This window comes from Pollachius pollachius (genome assembly GCF_949987615.1).
Source record: "Pollachius pollachius genome assembly, chromosome: 1".
NCBI lineage: Eukaryota > Metazoa > Chordata > Actinopteri > Gadiformes > Gadidae > Pollachius > Pollachius pollachius.
This window is the reverse complement of record NC_136934.1, coordinates 7,808,977-7,822,853: the sequence shown is the minus strand read 5'-3', so window position 1 is coordinate 7,822,853 and position 13,877 is coordinate 7,808,977. Positions and strand designations below refer to the sequence as shown.

General features: G+C 51.7%; 1 protein-coding gene across 1 annotated transcript; it reads right to left on the bottom strand.

The window, feature by feature from the left end:
* setbp1 (SET binding protein 1) lies at positions 1 to 13,553 on the bottom strand. The gene is made up of 5 exons (XM_079736831.1): positions 13,108 to 13,553; positions 10,465 to 12,840; positions 10,138 to 10,342; positions 8,886 to 10,008; positions 1 to 5,039 (listed from the first exon to the last, which is right to left on the bottom strand). Exons 1-5 carry the CDS (start codon positions 13,539 to 13,541, stop codon positions 4,570 to 4,572), a joined length of 4,608 nt encoding a protein of 1,535 aa, XP_079592957.1. The 5' UTR covers positions 13,542 to 13,553; the 3' UTR covers positions 1 to 4,569.
* Between the last annotated feature and the right edge of the window lie 324 nt (positions 13,554 to 13,877).

Genomic DNA, 13,877 nt, shown 5'->3' with positions numbered 1-13,877 from the left:
GTAACATGAACAAGTTCAACTGTAATTCTTCTTAGTAAGTGCTCAATGCTGCCGGCCAACAAAATGGTAGCAAAAGAACGAGCTTTTTCTTTCGGAGGAGTAAAAACAAAAACAAAACAAAACAAAACAAAACAAAAACAAAATAATCCTACAAGATCATGAAAGATAAACATGATCAAAAGCATGCCAGCGGACATGAATATACATATATGTTGTATGTATATGTGCTTAAGACATATATCTGTATGCAAGCAAATGCGAATACAAAATATATGTGTACATTTACACATACACACCGTGAAGGATATATGCATATGCATGCACATCTAAGTATTTACTCTATATGTCAAATGTCAAATATTTGCATTTTTTATATTCATACAATGTACAAAAATGCTTCATGAATTAAAAATTTAATACAAAAAGAAACATATCAAACAATGTACAAGTCTTGCTCCAAATTGAATTGAAATTGAACTTTCAGCTTGTCTAAAATATTTATGCATACAATCATGGTGAGCATGCAAATAAAGTGAAACCCCACTCTAGAAAAAGGTTCAAATACACTATGTATACAAACTAAAATATGCCCACACTGTTAAAAGAGCTCACTTTGTGCTCTTGCAAAAAGTACATTTATTGGTTTTCTCAATGCTTCATCCGCATATTTTCAGCTTTGAACGACATTATAGCTTAGAAATGTAACGTTTATGTTATGAGAATGACTACATGTACACTGATGAAGCTCTTGCGTTACATTAAAATCTCACTGCCTGTGGAACCGGAGGACACTCACAGTAGCACGCCACTCGCAGGAAGATGGATTTCACAACCTCGGTGCCCTTTGAGTCTCAACCGTCAACGGTCATAGTGGAGCGGGTCGCCTGACAGATAAATCTAGACACCAGTCAATTCGCCCCTAATGACGGATTGAGCGAGAATCGTTTCTCCAGCGGTCTGGAGAGAGAGAGCGAGCATTTAGGTGTGTGTGTGTGTTTGTGTGTGTGTGTGTGTGTGTGTGTGTGTTGGGGGAGGGCGAGGGGGCTATAAGTCAGTGACTCAGGGAAGCCGAGCTACTGGATCTCTCAACATATCCGTAGAGACAAAACACGGCTGCCAACCGCCATCCACAGGCCCGGACCGATGTCTCTCTCCAATAGAGCGACGAAAAGAGCGGGAAACAGGACAATACTAGTCAGTGTTTGAAAAGGCACCAGAGCATTGGCTGGTAGAAGCACACGGAGACTGGCCGAGCGAGAGAGAGAGAGAGAGAGAGAGAGAGAGAGAGAGAGAGAGAGAGAGAGAGAAAGAGAGAGAGAGAGAGAGAGGGAGAGAGAGAGACGGGGAATGCCGTGGAGAGTTCACCTCTAGCATCAAGAGACCATGAAGTGACCACAGTTTGGGGGCTTGAGATACCCATAGACTCACAAACCACGCTTCTAGACCACAACAGACTGCACCAGACAAAGGGAAGCCTTCTATTGTCAGGCAAGGTTAACACCTACTCTCGACGGAAGGACAAGTGTATTTTTGGCCACGTCCTCTGACTACATCTCATCTGCTCATGTTTGTTGTTTTTTTCTACTCTCCCAGACTGCTGCAGCGAAGCCACTGACTGAAGAGAGATAACACTGGTCTCCAGTCACGCGGTGAATTAAGCACTAGCCCCGTCGACTTTTATATATCGTGATAAGGCAAATTGACCTTTTCGTGTTTAACCAACGTTTAGAGTTCCCGATTTAAAGGGAGCGATGACCGAATCCGAGTTTGGAAGCTTTTTCGCAGGATAACTTGTGAACGTATTTATGACACTATTTGGGGTGTGGTTTTCTCAGAGTGTGGTGGTCCTACTGGGGAACTGAACTGGGGAGTGAACCGGTATGCATGCAGGCAGAATGGACGTACTAACACTATTTACAACAACACTTCAATACTGATTAAGGCTGTACTGCATCAGGCTGCAGTCACTATAGTTTTCTATGAACTGATAGTCACTTTCTGCACAACTTATTACAAGTTATTACTGGTATTATTCACAACTCTTGTTACATCATTTCATTTTTATTCAGTAAATAAGACCACTTATTTGTCTTTGTTGAAAGGTGGACCCAGAAGAGAAATTCCTTTTTAGGGTCATTGCCAGGCATTGGCCTGATGCATAGCAAACAACAGTGTAAGACAGCAAGGTTGCCATGACAACCTCCTCTGAAACTGGTAAAATACTGGGCAGAGCTGGTGATATATATATATTTGTACAATAAGGAATAGTTTGTCAATATTTCAAACAGAGTGGACATGTGGACACTTTGGGGGCTTGCTCTGCTCATTTATTCCTTCAGCCTCTCTAGACACTTTGCGCCCGGTTTCTTTAAGAACCCTATGGTTAATGTTAAGCCTGTACATGATGAGTATTTTATACAGAGAGGCCCTGCTGACTGGCCCACCGCCACATCATTGTCAACAGCTCTGTCTTCATAGTGACACCTGGGTGAAACCTGTCAGACAACTAGCGGCACGCCAGGACCCCGAGAGACAGACGCCCACCCCCTTCTGTCGAAGAGAGGGGATGCTGTCTTTCAGTGGTGGCTGGGAAAAGGGAAACAGTCAGTCCCCGGGAGTCTGGCGACCGAGACATCCCCAAATACTGATGTGACGGGGCATGTCGCCAGACTCTCTCTGGGTGAAATGTAATGGGAGGAGAGAAAGAAACATAAGGCACAATTAGAACTGCTGCAACACAGAAGGTCTTGATACTTCAGCCACCGACTACACACAGTTCTTTAGAGAAATACTGACCCATTGCTTAATTTCTAAAATACTTGACGCGTATGTGTGAAGGTATATTATGTACCGGCCGCTTTCCGAGGCCGCAGATACTGTGTGAAGCTCGACCACAACCTTGCATATCAGCATACAAAATCCAAGCTTAGTACATTCTACAATGCTAACAGGATGGTTCTTTCTTTTTGCTATTGGGTAAGTGAGTTTGTCAAACTTCTGTTTTTAACACCGCGTTAGGTAATACATACTTAAACACGATTTCAGACTTTGGTTTTTGAATGCAAATACTTAAGTTTGAGTTTTTTCCATGAACAAGATCTTTCCCAGACAACAGCATTCGCTCCAATGAGTAAGAGTCACAGGACGCCAACTGTCCAAAACACTGAATACATGAGCCATCTTCATCTTAACTTTCCAATGTTAATTTAGATTTGGGCTTAGGTTTAACGCTTTTGGCTGCGTAGCCTGCATATACAAATTGATTAAATTAATGTATACCCCCCGTAATGGAGGGCCAAGAAATAAGGCTGAAACAAGCATGTAAGTGCTGCATTTGATTGATGTAAGTGTACGTTTTTTTTCATAGTGCATTAAACCAGTCAAAAGGTTTACCAACGATATGCCTGATAATCCTTGCATGCATTGCCCCCTGGAAATAAACACATCATTGAGCTTATCGATGAATGAATGAGTGACGAATGAATGAACACATTAATAAATGGATCGGTTAATTTTTTTCAACAAAAAAAAAAAAAAAGCAAACTTGTCTTGAGTCGCCCCTGTGTTTTTGGTCATGAAATAATACTCTTCTTGTTGTCTGAGCCAAGGTACAGCCACTCCGTGTCAGACAGATAACCATCAACGCGCTGAGAGCTAGCTTCCCACAGAACAAGGCAAGGGAACAGTGGACTTTGTTTCTATGTACAGTCTGGGACAGTCACCCATCTGCCCTACACACCCTATAGTCAACTGGGGGGGGGGCGAGGGTAGTGGGGGCGTTAATGGAGCTAGCAAAAGCTGAGGGAGGAAAAACACATTTGGTAATTGCTAATAAGTTTGTGGAATAGAAACACGGAGAGAAGGGGTGAACGGGCGAGGATGAGGGGGGGGTGGGGGGGGATCGCTCGGGGGGGTGGGGAACCGGGAGGTGGGGGTTTGACAGGCCCACCAGGACAGATGTAAGCACTAGCAAACACGCGGGCGGCTGGACACAGGGGGAGGTGGCTGACTCACCTTTGTTCCCTGATCGCACTATCCCAGATTTCCTTTTGAAACGTTTTCCTCAGAAAAAGGCAACAATACAGTAAGCCGAGCTGCACAGTATCATGTTAACCCTTTCCCCCTCCCACCCCTGCTGGTAAAGACGTGGGCCGACGACGCCACGCTCACACACAGTGACGCCGTGTACCGTACGCGTCGCTGCACGAGTATCTCACACCGCCAAAAGTACCTCATGCGTTTATAGCATCGTTTTTTTCAATCAAAAAGTACCGTATAGTGCCATATTATGTGGATTCTGGAGGAGGCCTCAAGAGCAGAAGATAGCAGCGGAGCCCGAGAGTCACTGCGGGCGTGGCCACCTCCTCCTCCCCTCCTCCTCCTCCTCCTCCTCCTCCTCCTGCTCCTCGCTGCGCCGCCTCGGTCCTCAGCCGGGGGCCAAGCCGAGCCAAAGTGCACTGAGGAGCGTTAAGGACACTGGGTGTGCTAGGGTTTTCTCAACAACACAAAACGACCCCCCTTCTGTGTCCCGCCCTGTGATTGGCCACGGAGCCCCGCCCAGCTACAGTCCTATTGGCTGGAGGGATCCCAGAGCTCGTCCCTCCGACTGGCTCGGCCTCGCCGTTTAGACGGCACCGCGCGGGACTCGTGCACCACCGACTCGATCGCCACGGAGACCGAGTCGCGGCCGGCGTACTGGCCCAGTCTCCCCGGCAGGTCCACACACCTCTCCAGGACGGGCATCCCCAGAGTCCTCCCCTGGGGCCCTTCGCCGGGGGCCCCGCCGCCGGGGGCCCTCAGACCCGCGGGGTAACCCTGCGGCTCGGGCAGGGGCTGTTTCCGGGGCCTTCCGGGCCGCCTCTTCACCACGTTGTTCCCCGTCTTGGCCTGCCGCTGCAGACGCTTGACGCGCAGGATCTTCTGCACGTGCTCGAAGTTCCTCTGCGAGTTGAGGACGTTGGAGAGCGAGGACATCCTCCTCACCTCCTTCTGGATCTGCTCCACCTCCCGCCGCTTGTAGCGCCGCTTCCCCGGCACGCCTGGTTAGAGAGACAGGAGACCACAGAAGGAGATGAAGGAGAAGAAGAAGAAAGAGAAGAAGAAGAAGAAGAAGAAGAAGAAGAGGGAAACATGGAAATTAAGCTTTGCGTTTTGAGCACAACCCACCACATTTCTAAGATCTACAGAGGGAGGGGGAAAAAAACGGCGGATTCCTTGAGAGAGGCAGCCAAAAGGAACGACTTCAGAATAACACGAAGGCGCTGTAGCTCCCGTAGAGAACGTCTTTATTCACTTCAACAGCTTCCTGCTAATTTCGACACATTCATGCAAGTCTTTCAAAGCCCAGCTGAGCCAGGAGAGGAGATCCCATCCTGTAATTGTCTGCTAGAGAGCGGAGAGGAAATCCTGTTCTACCAGCAGGAAACCATCAGAAATGCCTCCTTCAGCTATTTAATGTGTTGTGTCTTTATCCAACAATGACCCTCTGCATCCAAAAACATTCCCTGCCAATAATATATATACACACACACACACAAACACACACACACACACAAACACACACACACAACACACACACACACACACACACACACACACACACACACACACACACACACACACACACACACACATACACACATTCACCCAGAGACACCCACAATTCCTTGGTGTGTATATATTAGATTTAGAATAAGAGTAAGGCTGGGAAGAAGAAACAGGAACCATATTGTTTCCTTCACAGGGGTGAACCGGGCAATACACCCCGAAAATGTCCTTTATTCACCTATCTCTCTCTCTAACTCTTTCTTTATTGCGTTAACTGGCGTTAAAAAAAATGCCACATGGTTCAAAATGCCACATGGCTCGACTCATGGTTGGAAAGAAGGCCCCATTGAATTTTCTTCTCTGGTTAGAAAAGCCCCCTCTTCTTCAGTTTTTGTTTCCCATCCCTGTCCCTTCTCTCCCCCCCGCCCTCCCCTCCCTCCTCCTCCTCTCTGCCTGGCCAAGGCTCCTGATGCTCAGCTTGAAGCTGCAGCCAAAATGGAGGAAAAGCACAATCAGCCACCACAGTCCCAAAGCCGTCTGCACACAACATGCTTATTGGGATTTTTCCCGGGATTTTCTTTTCTCCCCTCATGGGTTTTTGGAATTCAAAACCACCCCCCCCCTCCTTCTTCCCCTCCCTTCTTTCTTACTCTGCCCTCAATCCCGTCCAGATCACAATGATATAGTGTAGCAGGCTTTTATAATTCTGCAGTCGGATTAATGGACTCCTTCCAAAGCAGAGGTTAATGCCGTTAAGAAAGACCATTAAGGAATGTGTCTCAATGTATGTTTAGCGCTAAACGTTGCTAAGTTAGCTTGCTAATTAGCAAAACAGGAGGATAGCGCAGGAGAGCCTGGGCTGGCTTAATTCCTCCACTTAAGATGTGCAACCTGCAACACGGTCTCATTTTGTCTGGAGAATCCAGGCTGAAGACAGTGAAATCATTCTAATGGTGGTGATCACTAAGTAGCGGTGGTTTACGAGTTCACGCGCACATGCACACACTTAAAGGCAGGCACCCGGCCCCTGGCTCTCTCTCTCCCTCTCTCACACTCAAACACACACACACACATACACACATACACACACAGACACACTCGCGCACACACATACACACAAATTCGCGCGCGCGCACACACACACACACTCGCGCACACAGACACACACACACACACACACGCTTGCTGGAATTTATGAGCTGCATACAGTGAACATAAAACCAGTGACCTTCAGCAGTATGCATGTCACTGTAGAGACTATTGAGGACCTGTTTCTCTATGGAGCAGGATGTCTCTCCCACACGCCAATACACACTCACACGTATCGGGCTGCCGCAGCATGGCTCAGGGCAGGCTTTTAATAGAGCGGGCCGTGATGTTATAATATTAGGAAGAAGGCAGGTAAACGCATGTGTGTGCGTGTGTGTGTGTGTGTGTGTGTGTGGGGGGGGGGGGGGGGGGGGCTGTTTGTATTCCACACAAAGAAAATTACTCTTGTTGATTTAGAAGAGAAGACAACCGTCTTTTTATGTAAATGAATACATGAGAGATTACTGTCAGATGCAGCAAATCCTGCTGATTAGCGGATACACAAACAAACACACACACACACACACACACACACAGGTATGAAGATACACACAGTTATGCAGATTCACACATTTACACACACGTACATACACACACACACGCGCACGCACACACACACCCGGGCATGCACAGTAACACACACACACTTGCACCGTGTTACCGGATGTATAGAAGTTTGCAAACAAACACATGCATGTGCACACAGAAACACTGCTAAACAATAACACCATTTTATTCAGTCATTGCAAATCCAGTAAAGACTGATTAAGCACACTTAATTGCATGGCCAAAGACTTAAATGAAATTCAAATCTCTGTCGGCATTGGACTATGTTATTGATGGGAAGCACAGGTGTGATAGTGTGTGTAGGCTTATTTTTGTGCATAATCTTGTGTGTGCGTGTGTGAGTACGTGTCTGTTTGTGCGCACGTTGCCCGTGTGCGTACATGTATCCATGTGTGCGATAATGTTTCTGTGCTTTCATGTGTGGCTGGTGTTGGTTTGTGTGTGAGTGTGTATCTGCATTTGTGTTTGAGTGTGTGTGGATATGTGTGTGTGTATGTGCTTGTGTGTATCTGCACGTGTGTGCGTGTGTGTGTACACGCGTGCTTGTGTTTTAATTGGGCTGAGGCTGCGAAGCGAGGCAGTAAGTCATGCTAGAGGAAGGGAGGGGGCTGTGGGATTGGCGAGGGAGGGAGGGAGGGAGGGAGGGAGGGAGGGAGGGAGGGGAGGGGAGAGGAGGGGGGGATGGGAGAAGAGGGAATGACTAAAAGGGAACAGGAATAAGGGAAGGAGAGGAAAGCAGGGGGGGAGGGGAGAGAGGGAGTGTGGCAGGGAGGACAAGAAGGAGAGCAAAAAACTAAATGCGTGGCGAGGCCATCTCCAGGGTAGGGGCGTCCAAGGTAGTATGCCAAAAATGTATGTGGGGGGGATGGAAGTGGGCCGAGTGGATTTGGTACAGGAGCTGGGAGGTGGGTTTGGTGGGGGGAGGCCGGGAGGGGGGCGGGCGTAGTACATGAATCATCCGCTCAGGATCCTCTCGGGGTGGGGGTGTGTTCTAACCGAGCCCCTGGCTTCTTCTCCTCCCCATCACTGGACTAGGCCCCAGTCATTAAACCCCTGGCTGCCAGCCAACTCTTTTAACACAGGCAACGGCCTTTTACGGTGTGTCTGTAGAAAATAAATCACACTGTGTGAATAATATATCTCTGGTCCAGGCATTGGCAGGAGAAGCGGGAGGGAGGGCTAGGGAGGGAGGGAGGGAGGGAGGGAGGGAGGGAGAGATTGGTGAATTATAGTCGTCTCCATCCATGCATTACGTTTTCCCTCTCTAGCCAGATGTGCTCCAAGACAGCGAAAAAACACAATCTACCAAAATACACATTTTGGACAACCTGTCTCTTTGTCTAGCGCAGGAAAATGCAGGATTTATTAATGCTATGCACAGCCTCCAGCTAATTGGCTCACAGCTAAATTTATAACACTCACCTGCAAGCTATTCTATTCTGCACATTGTATTACAGAACCTCTACTATTATACAGAGCAAGATATACAATGCAGATGCATAAAAATACCTAACCAGAATAAACTAAAACACACTGATTCAATGTAAAAGTACCTATAAATAAAATGCCATAACGTACCATGGGCGTAGTGTTTGCGGTTGCTAATGGAGATCTTATACGAGTCCCACACTGACATAATCATTTAAAAAACTAACAGGGATCCCAACTGGAGCAGCACTCACCAGTGAGAGTAGGACCGGAGCACTGGTTCATCTGTCCCGACTCCTGCCTGGCGTTCTGGAACGACATCACCCCCTGCTCTCCAAACACCGCTAGTCCCCTCTTCCTGGTCCCGTCCCTGCACTCGTCCTCCCTGGACCTCATGAAGAGGTCTGCGCCCAGCTCTGGCCTCTGCTGCTGCTGCTGCGGGCCCCCGTAGCCCCCCATGAAGCTGTTCACCGGCGGGCCGGACTGGTGGGAGCGGAACGGCCCGTCGCCCAGAGAGCGAGAGGAGGACAGGTGGTCCGACTCAAACATCCCCAGCCGGGAGCCCAGGCTGGAGACCCTGATGCCGCCCCTCTGCTTCTCCGGCCTCTTGTTCGCTCCCTGGCCCCCGGCCGTCTCCCGCCGGTTGCTCATCATGCCGAGGCGTGCGTTGGTCTTGGCGCCGCTGAAGAGCCCGCCCAGGTCCTGCCGGTCTCGGGGGGACAGGATGGGCTCGTCCTTGTGCTTGTGTTTGTGTTTGTGCTTCCTCTTGTGAAGGCGGGCTCCACCAAGGCCGCCGCCGCCGCCGCCGCCGCCGCCGCCGCCGCCACCGCCGCCGCCACCGCCGCCGCCGCCCAGGGATCCCAGGCCCTCTCCCCGCCCGGAGGAGCCCTGCAGCGGGCCGCTGGACCCTCGGAGCTTGGCCGCCGCCTGGAGCTTGGAATGTCCCGCCGAGTGGAAAACCTTGGGAGGGGGCACGGCCGGTCTCATGAAGGGAGACGGGGGGCTGGGGCCTAGCGAGTGGTGGGGCAGGTAGAGCTGGGGCGCGGGGGGAAAGTAGCCCAGACTCAGGGGCTGTGCGTAAGGCATGGCGTAGGGTGCTGCATAGTAGTTCCCCCCCGCCAGCGGGTAGCCGTAGCCCTGGACCAAAGGCAGCTTGGATGTGATTGGCTCGCTGGCTTTGGCCGGCCGGCCCCGCCTCCTCTTGGCCTTGAGATCGGCGCTCCTGCGGAGGTACTGGCCGGAATCGCAGGGGTAGGAGTTGTAGCTGAGGGGGTAGTAATGGTGGAAGTTCAGCCGGAATATTGAGGGGTACGGGTGCTGGGGGTAGCAGTTGAAGCGCCGGTGAGATATGCGTAGCTGCTGGAACTTGGCCACCACCTAGGATAGGATTAAAGGGGGAAAAAGAGCACGAGTGATGAAACGAATATCACTTCTATCATGAGCCTTTTCATTGCACACACTTGTGTTGACATGAGAAACCCCTTGACATTTTCAGTTTTTACTGACCTCTTCGAGTTCAGAGAGGAAGTGCAGGTGGTCTCTGCTCTGCAGGCCCTTTCTCTTGCGCCGGTGGTGCTTCTGCTTCTTCTCCTGCTGCGATAGGAAGTTGTCAGCGGCTACTTGTCTTTCGCAACGCACTCTGCTGCCTCTGCTGGACGCTTCCAGGGCTGCAGCCTCCGCGGCCTCATACCCACACAGGTCAAAAGAGTACCTGCAGATCACACCAGGAAACCATTAGACCACTGCATACATAGAGATCTCTCTCACATACACCGAACTCGGGGAGTGAATGTCGATGACTAGCTCAAGGTAAGTTGTAACTGTACACTTTACCTGCGTCGTGAAGCCGGCCCCTTCTCGGTTTGATCCGAGGTGCTGTTGTTGTCCGTTCCTATGCCGCTATCGCTGGGAATCGTCTCCTCGCTGTGAGACTCACTGATGGGCGACAGGGTCACCTCCTTCACTGAGGCGACCTCTGATAGATGGGATGGTGAGTTGGCGAGGAGACGAGGCGGAGAGAGCTTCCACCCTCCAGAGAGGAAGCTCCGTCCTATTGGCTTGGAGGGCAAGGCTGAGATGGGCTGCAGGCTGGGCATGGTGGCGTCAGAGTGGCTGGCTCTCAGAGAGGCGACGCTGGAGCTGGGAGAGCAGGATGTGGAAGGCACTAGGAGGCTCTCGTAGAGGCTGGACGGCATTGAGGCCATGTCCCTCGTAGCTCTGGGGTGGCTGGAGCCCTGCGTTTCGGCCCTGGGTTTTCTCCCCCTCTTCTTCCCGATGTAGATGGTCCCCCGCTTGCTGACGTTGATCTGAGTGCCCAGCCGGGCCTCGATGGTCGACGCCACGACGCTCATGGCCGAGGTGACGGGGGCGGAGGATGACTTCAGAGACAGGGCGCCGTTCTGACTGGAGCCTGACAGGATCTCGTTCAGGATGCTCTGCACCTTGCCCAGCTTCAGCTTGCTCACAGGCCTCGCAGGTCCCCGGCCTCGCTTCAGCTTCAGGCCGTTGGAGTTGACCCCACCGCCGGACGAGGTGAGCTGGGCGAGGGCGGCGAGTGTGTGGGTCTTTCTCCGGCGGTTCAGGCCTGCCAGGGTGTCCTGTGCCAGGGGGCTCGGAGGGGAGGTGGAGGTCCCCTCGTGGATGGTCTCCACGGTGAGCAGGGGCTGCTTCTTGGGCCTTCCCCGTTTCCTCTTGACGGGTGTGAGGACGGTCAGGCTGTCGGTGTTGGTGTACAGGGGGCTGGAGGGGGTGATGGGGAAGGCGGAAGGGGGCTCCGCCATGCTGGACAGAGGGCTGCGGTGGTCTCTCTGAGGTGGCGTGAGACTAGAGGGGCTTCTGGCCTTCAGGTACGACCATCTGTCCTTTGTCTTGGTTGGTTTGGAGCAGGGGCTCGATCTGGAGCTGGCACATGGGCTGGGGCTTGGACTCATGGCCGACATGGATCTAGGGCTCAGACTGGGGCTAAGGTTAGCCCTCAGTCTAGGGTTAGGACTAGGACTTGGGCTAAGGTTAGCTCTTGGTCTAGGGTTAGGACTGGGGCTGGGACTGGGACTAGGGCTATGGTTAGGTTTGGGTCTAGGGTTAAGCACAAAGCTAGGGCCGGGGCTAAGGCTAGCTTTAGCCCTAGGATTAGGGCTAGGGCTAGGCCCAGGGCTATGGTTAGCTTTAGGTCTAGGATTTGGACTTGGGCTTGGACCAGGGCTAAGGTTAGCTTTAGGTCTAGGATTGGGGCTTGGGCTTGGGCTGAGATTAGCTCTAGGTTTAGGGTTGGGACTAGGGCTGGGACCCGGGCTAAGGTTTGCTCTAGGCCTAGGGTTAGGACTAGGGCTAGGACCTGGGCTAAGGTTAGCTCTCGGTCTAGGGTTAGGACTAGGACTGGGACCTGGGCTAAGGTTAGCTCTCGGCCTGGGGTTAGGACTAGGGCTAGGGCTGATGTTTGACCTAGGGCTAGGGCTGAAGTTTGACCTAGGGCTAGGGCTGAAGTTTGATCTAGGGCTAGGCATGGAGTGTGGACTGGGCATCTGATGATTCATGTTGAGAAACGGGCTGGTGGTATGATGATTATGAACCTCTCTGTGTTTGTGGGGGTCTGTGCTGATTTTGGGACGACCCACTGGATTCTTTTTAGCCTTATTCATACTCGACAAGGAGTCCGCATCGTCCCCCTTGTCCCTCTTCTCGAATTTATCTCTTTCTCCTTTCTCTGGCCTCTCCCCCTGCACCTCGGCCTGGCTGCCAAATCGGGATTCATGTCTGTGAGCATCCGTCTTGTGCGCTACTTTGGCCTCTGACGGCCCCAGCTGGGTCTTCTCCGGGATGTCGGAGTCCTGCGGCTGCTCCGACTCGTCCTCCACAGAGTACGACTCGTCGAAGGACCTCCTCCGCCGCCTCTTCCTTCCTTTGCCCTCGTCGGACAGCACGGGCATCCCTCGCTCTTCCTCCTCTCCTCTTCTCCTGGCAGGCCCCCTCTCCCTCTCCTCTTTCTTCCTCTCCTCCCTTCCTTCATGTTCGGCGGCCTCGCCTGGGCCGTATTTCTGCCTGGCCTCTGGCACACTGGAACTCTCCATGCCTCTCTCTGGTTGCCTTGCCCAATTCGTTTCATTCTGATAGGGATTACCCACAGTCCTCTGGGAGTCCTTCTTGCCGTACTTCCTCTTGACGTTGCCAAATACCTGCTCGCTGACCTCGTGAACGCCAACACCCCTCCCACTGGAGAAAGGCAAGCACACGGTAGAGCGGCGAGTGAGAGAGATACAGAGATATGCAAACTGCTTAGCAAATCATGTTTCATTAGAGTCCTACATAACGTAATAAACAGAACTAAACCAAAGCACACTGGAGCTGAACTGAACCTCGAATCGTCCTATCACTTTTTAGATCTTTATAGTTGTATCTCTTTTCTCCTTTTCTCCCTTTCGTGAAGGTTGTCGAAGTTAATGATTACCTCGAAAAAACCATCTATGGAAATGTGCTCACCTGCTGAGCGAGGTCAGGTTGAGAATACTGGCGTCGGTAACCACGGGCAACGGCAGGTCTGGCGTCAACGACCGTTGAGGTGAGGGACTTTGCCCCGGCGTCGGTGAGAACAGGGAACCCTGGTCCATCATGGGGCCCGCCCTGCCGGCTGACAGGAGGCCGCTCAGGTGCTCGGGGTCCATGGAGTGGACCAGGGGGGCCGACCCCGCCGGAGACGGGGCGCTCCACTCCGGGACGAGCGTGTGTTGGTGGGCCAAAGCGTGCTGGGAATGTTGCGTGAGAGGGTGTTGGGTTTGCGGCAGCGCGGCGTGCGGGAGTGCGTGTGCGTGCTGCGTGGGCCCGCGGGGCTGGTGTTTGGGGGGGGGAGGAGGAGGAGGAGGAGGGTGGTCTCCCAGGAGCTGGAGCAGCCCCCCCTCTCTCTGCTGCTCTGGCATCCGGAACTGGCGCTCGTACGTCTGTGTGGGGGGGGGGGGGGGGGGGGAGGCGGGTGACGGAGAAGAGACACAGAGAGGACAGATGTTTATGATGCAGTCACGACGAGAGACACCGCCGTTGTGAAACTGTCCCCCGCTATCTTTATGATCGTGCTCTCTGTATCGTCCCGGAGATAAAAACACACGTATTGCTAAATTGGAATGTGAGCAAATTGTCAGTGGTTTCACATTTTTTCTCATGTAATATACATATAGTACCTTCTGAATATATATATATATGTGTATATATATTAAATATTACAAAGCTAATTAATGGAGCAAGGATGTTGCATGCTG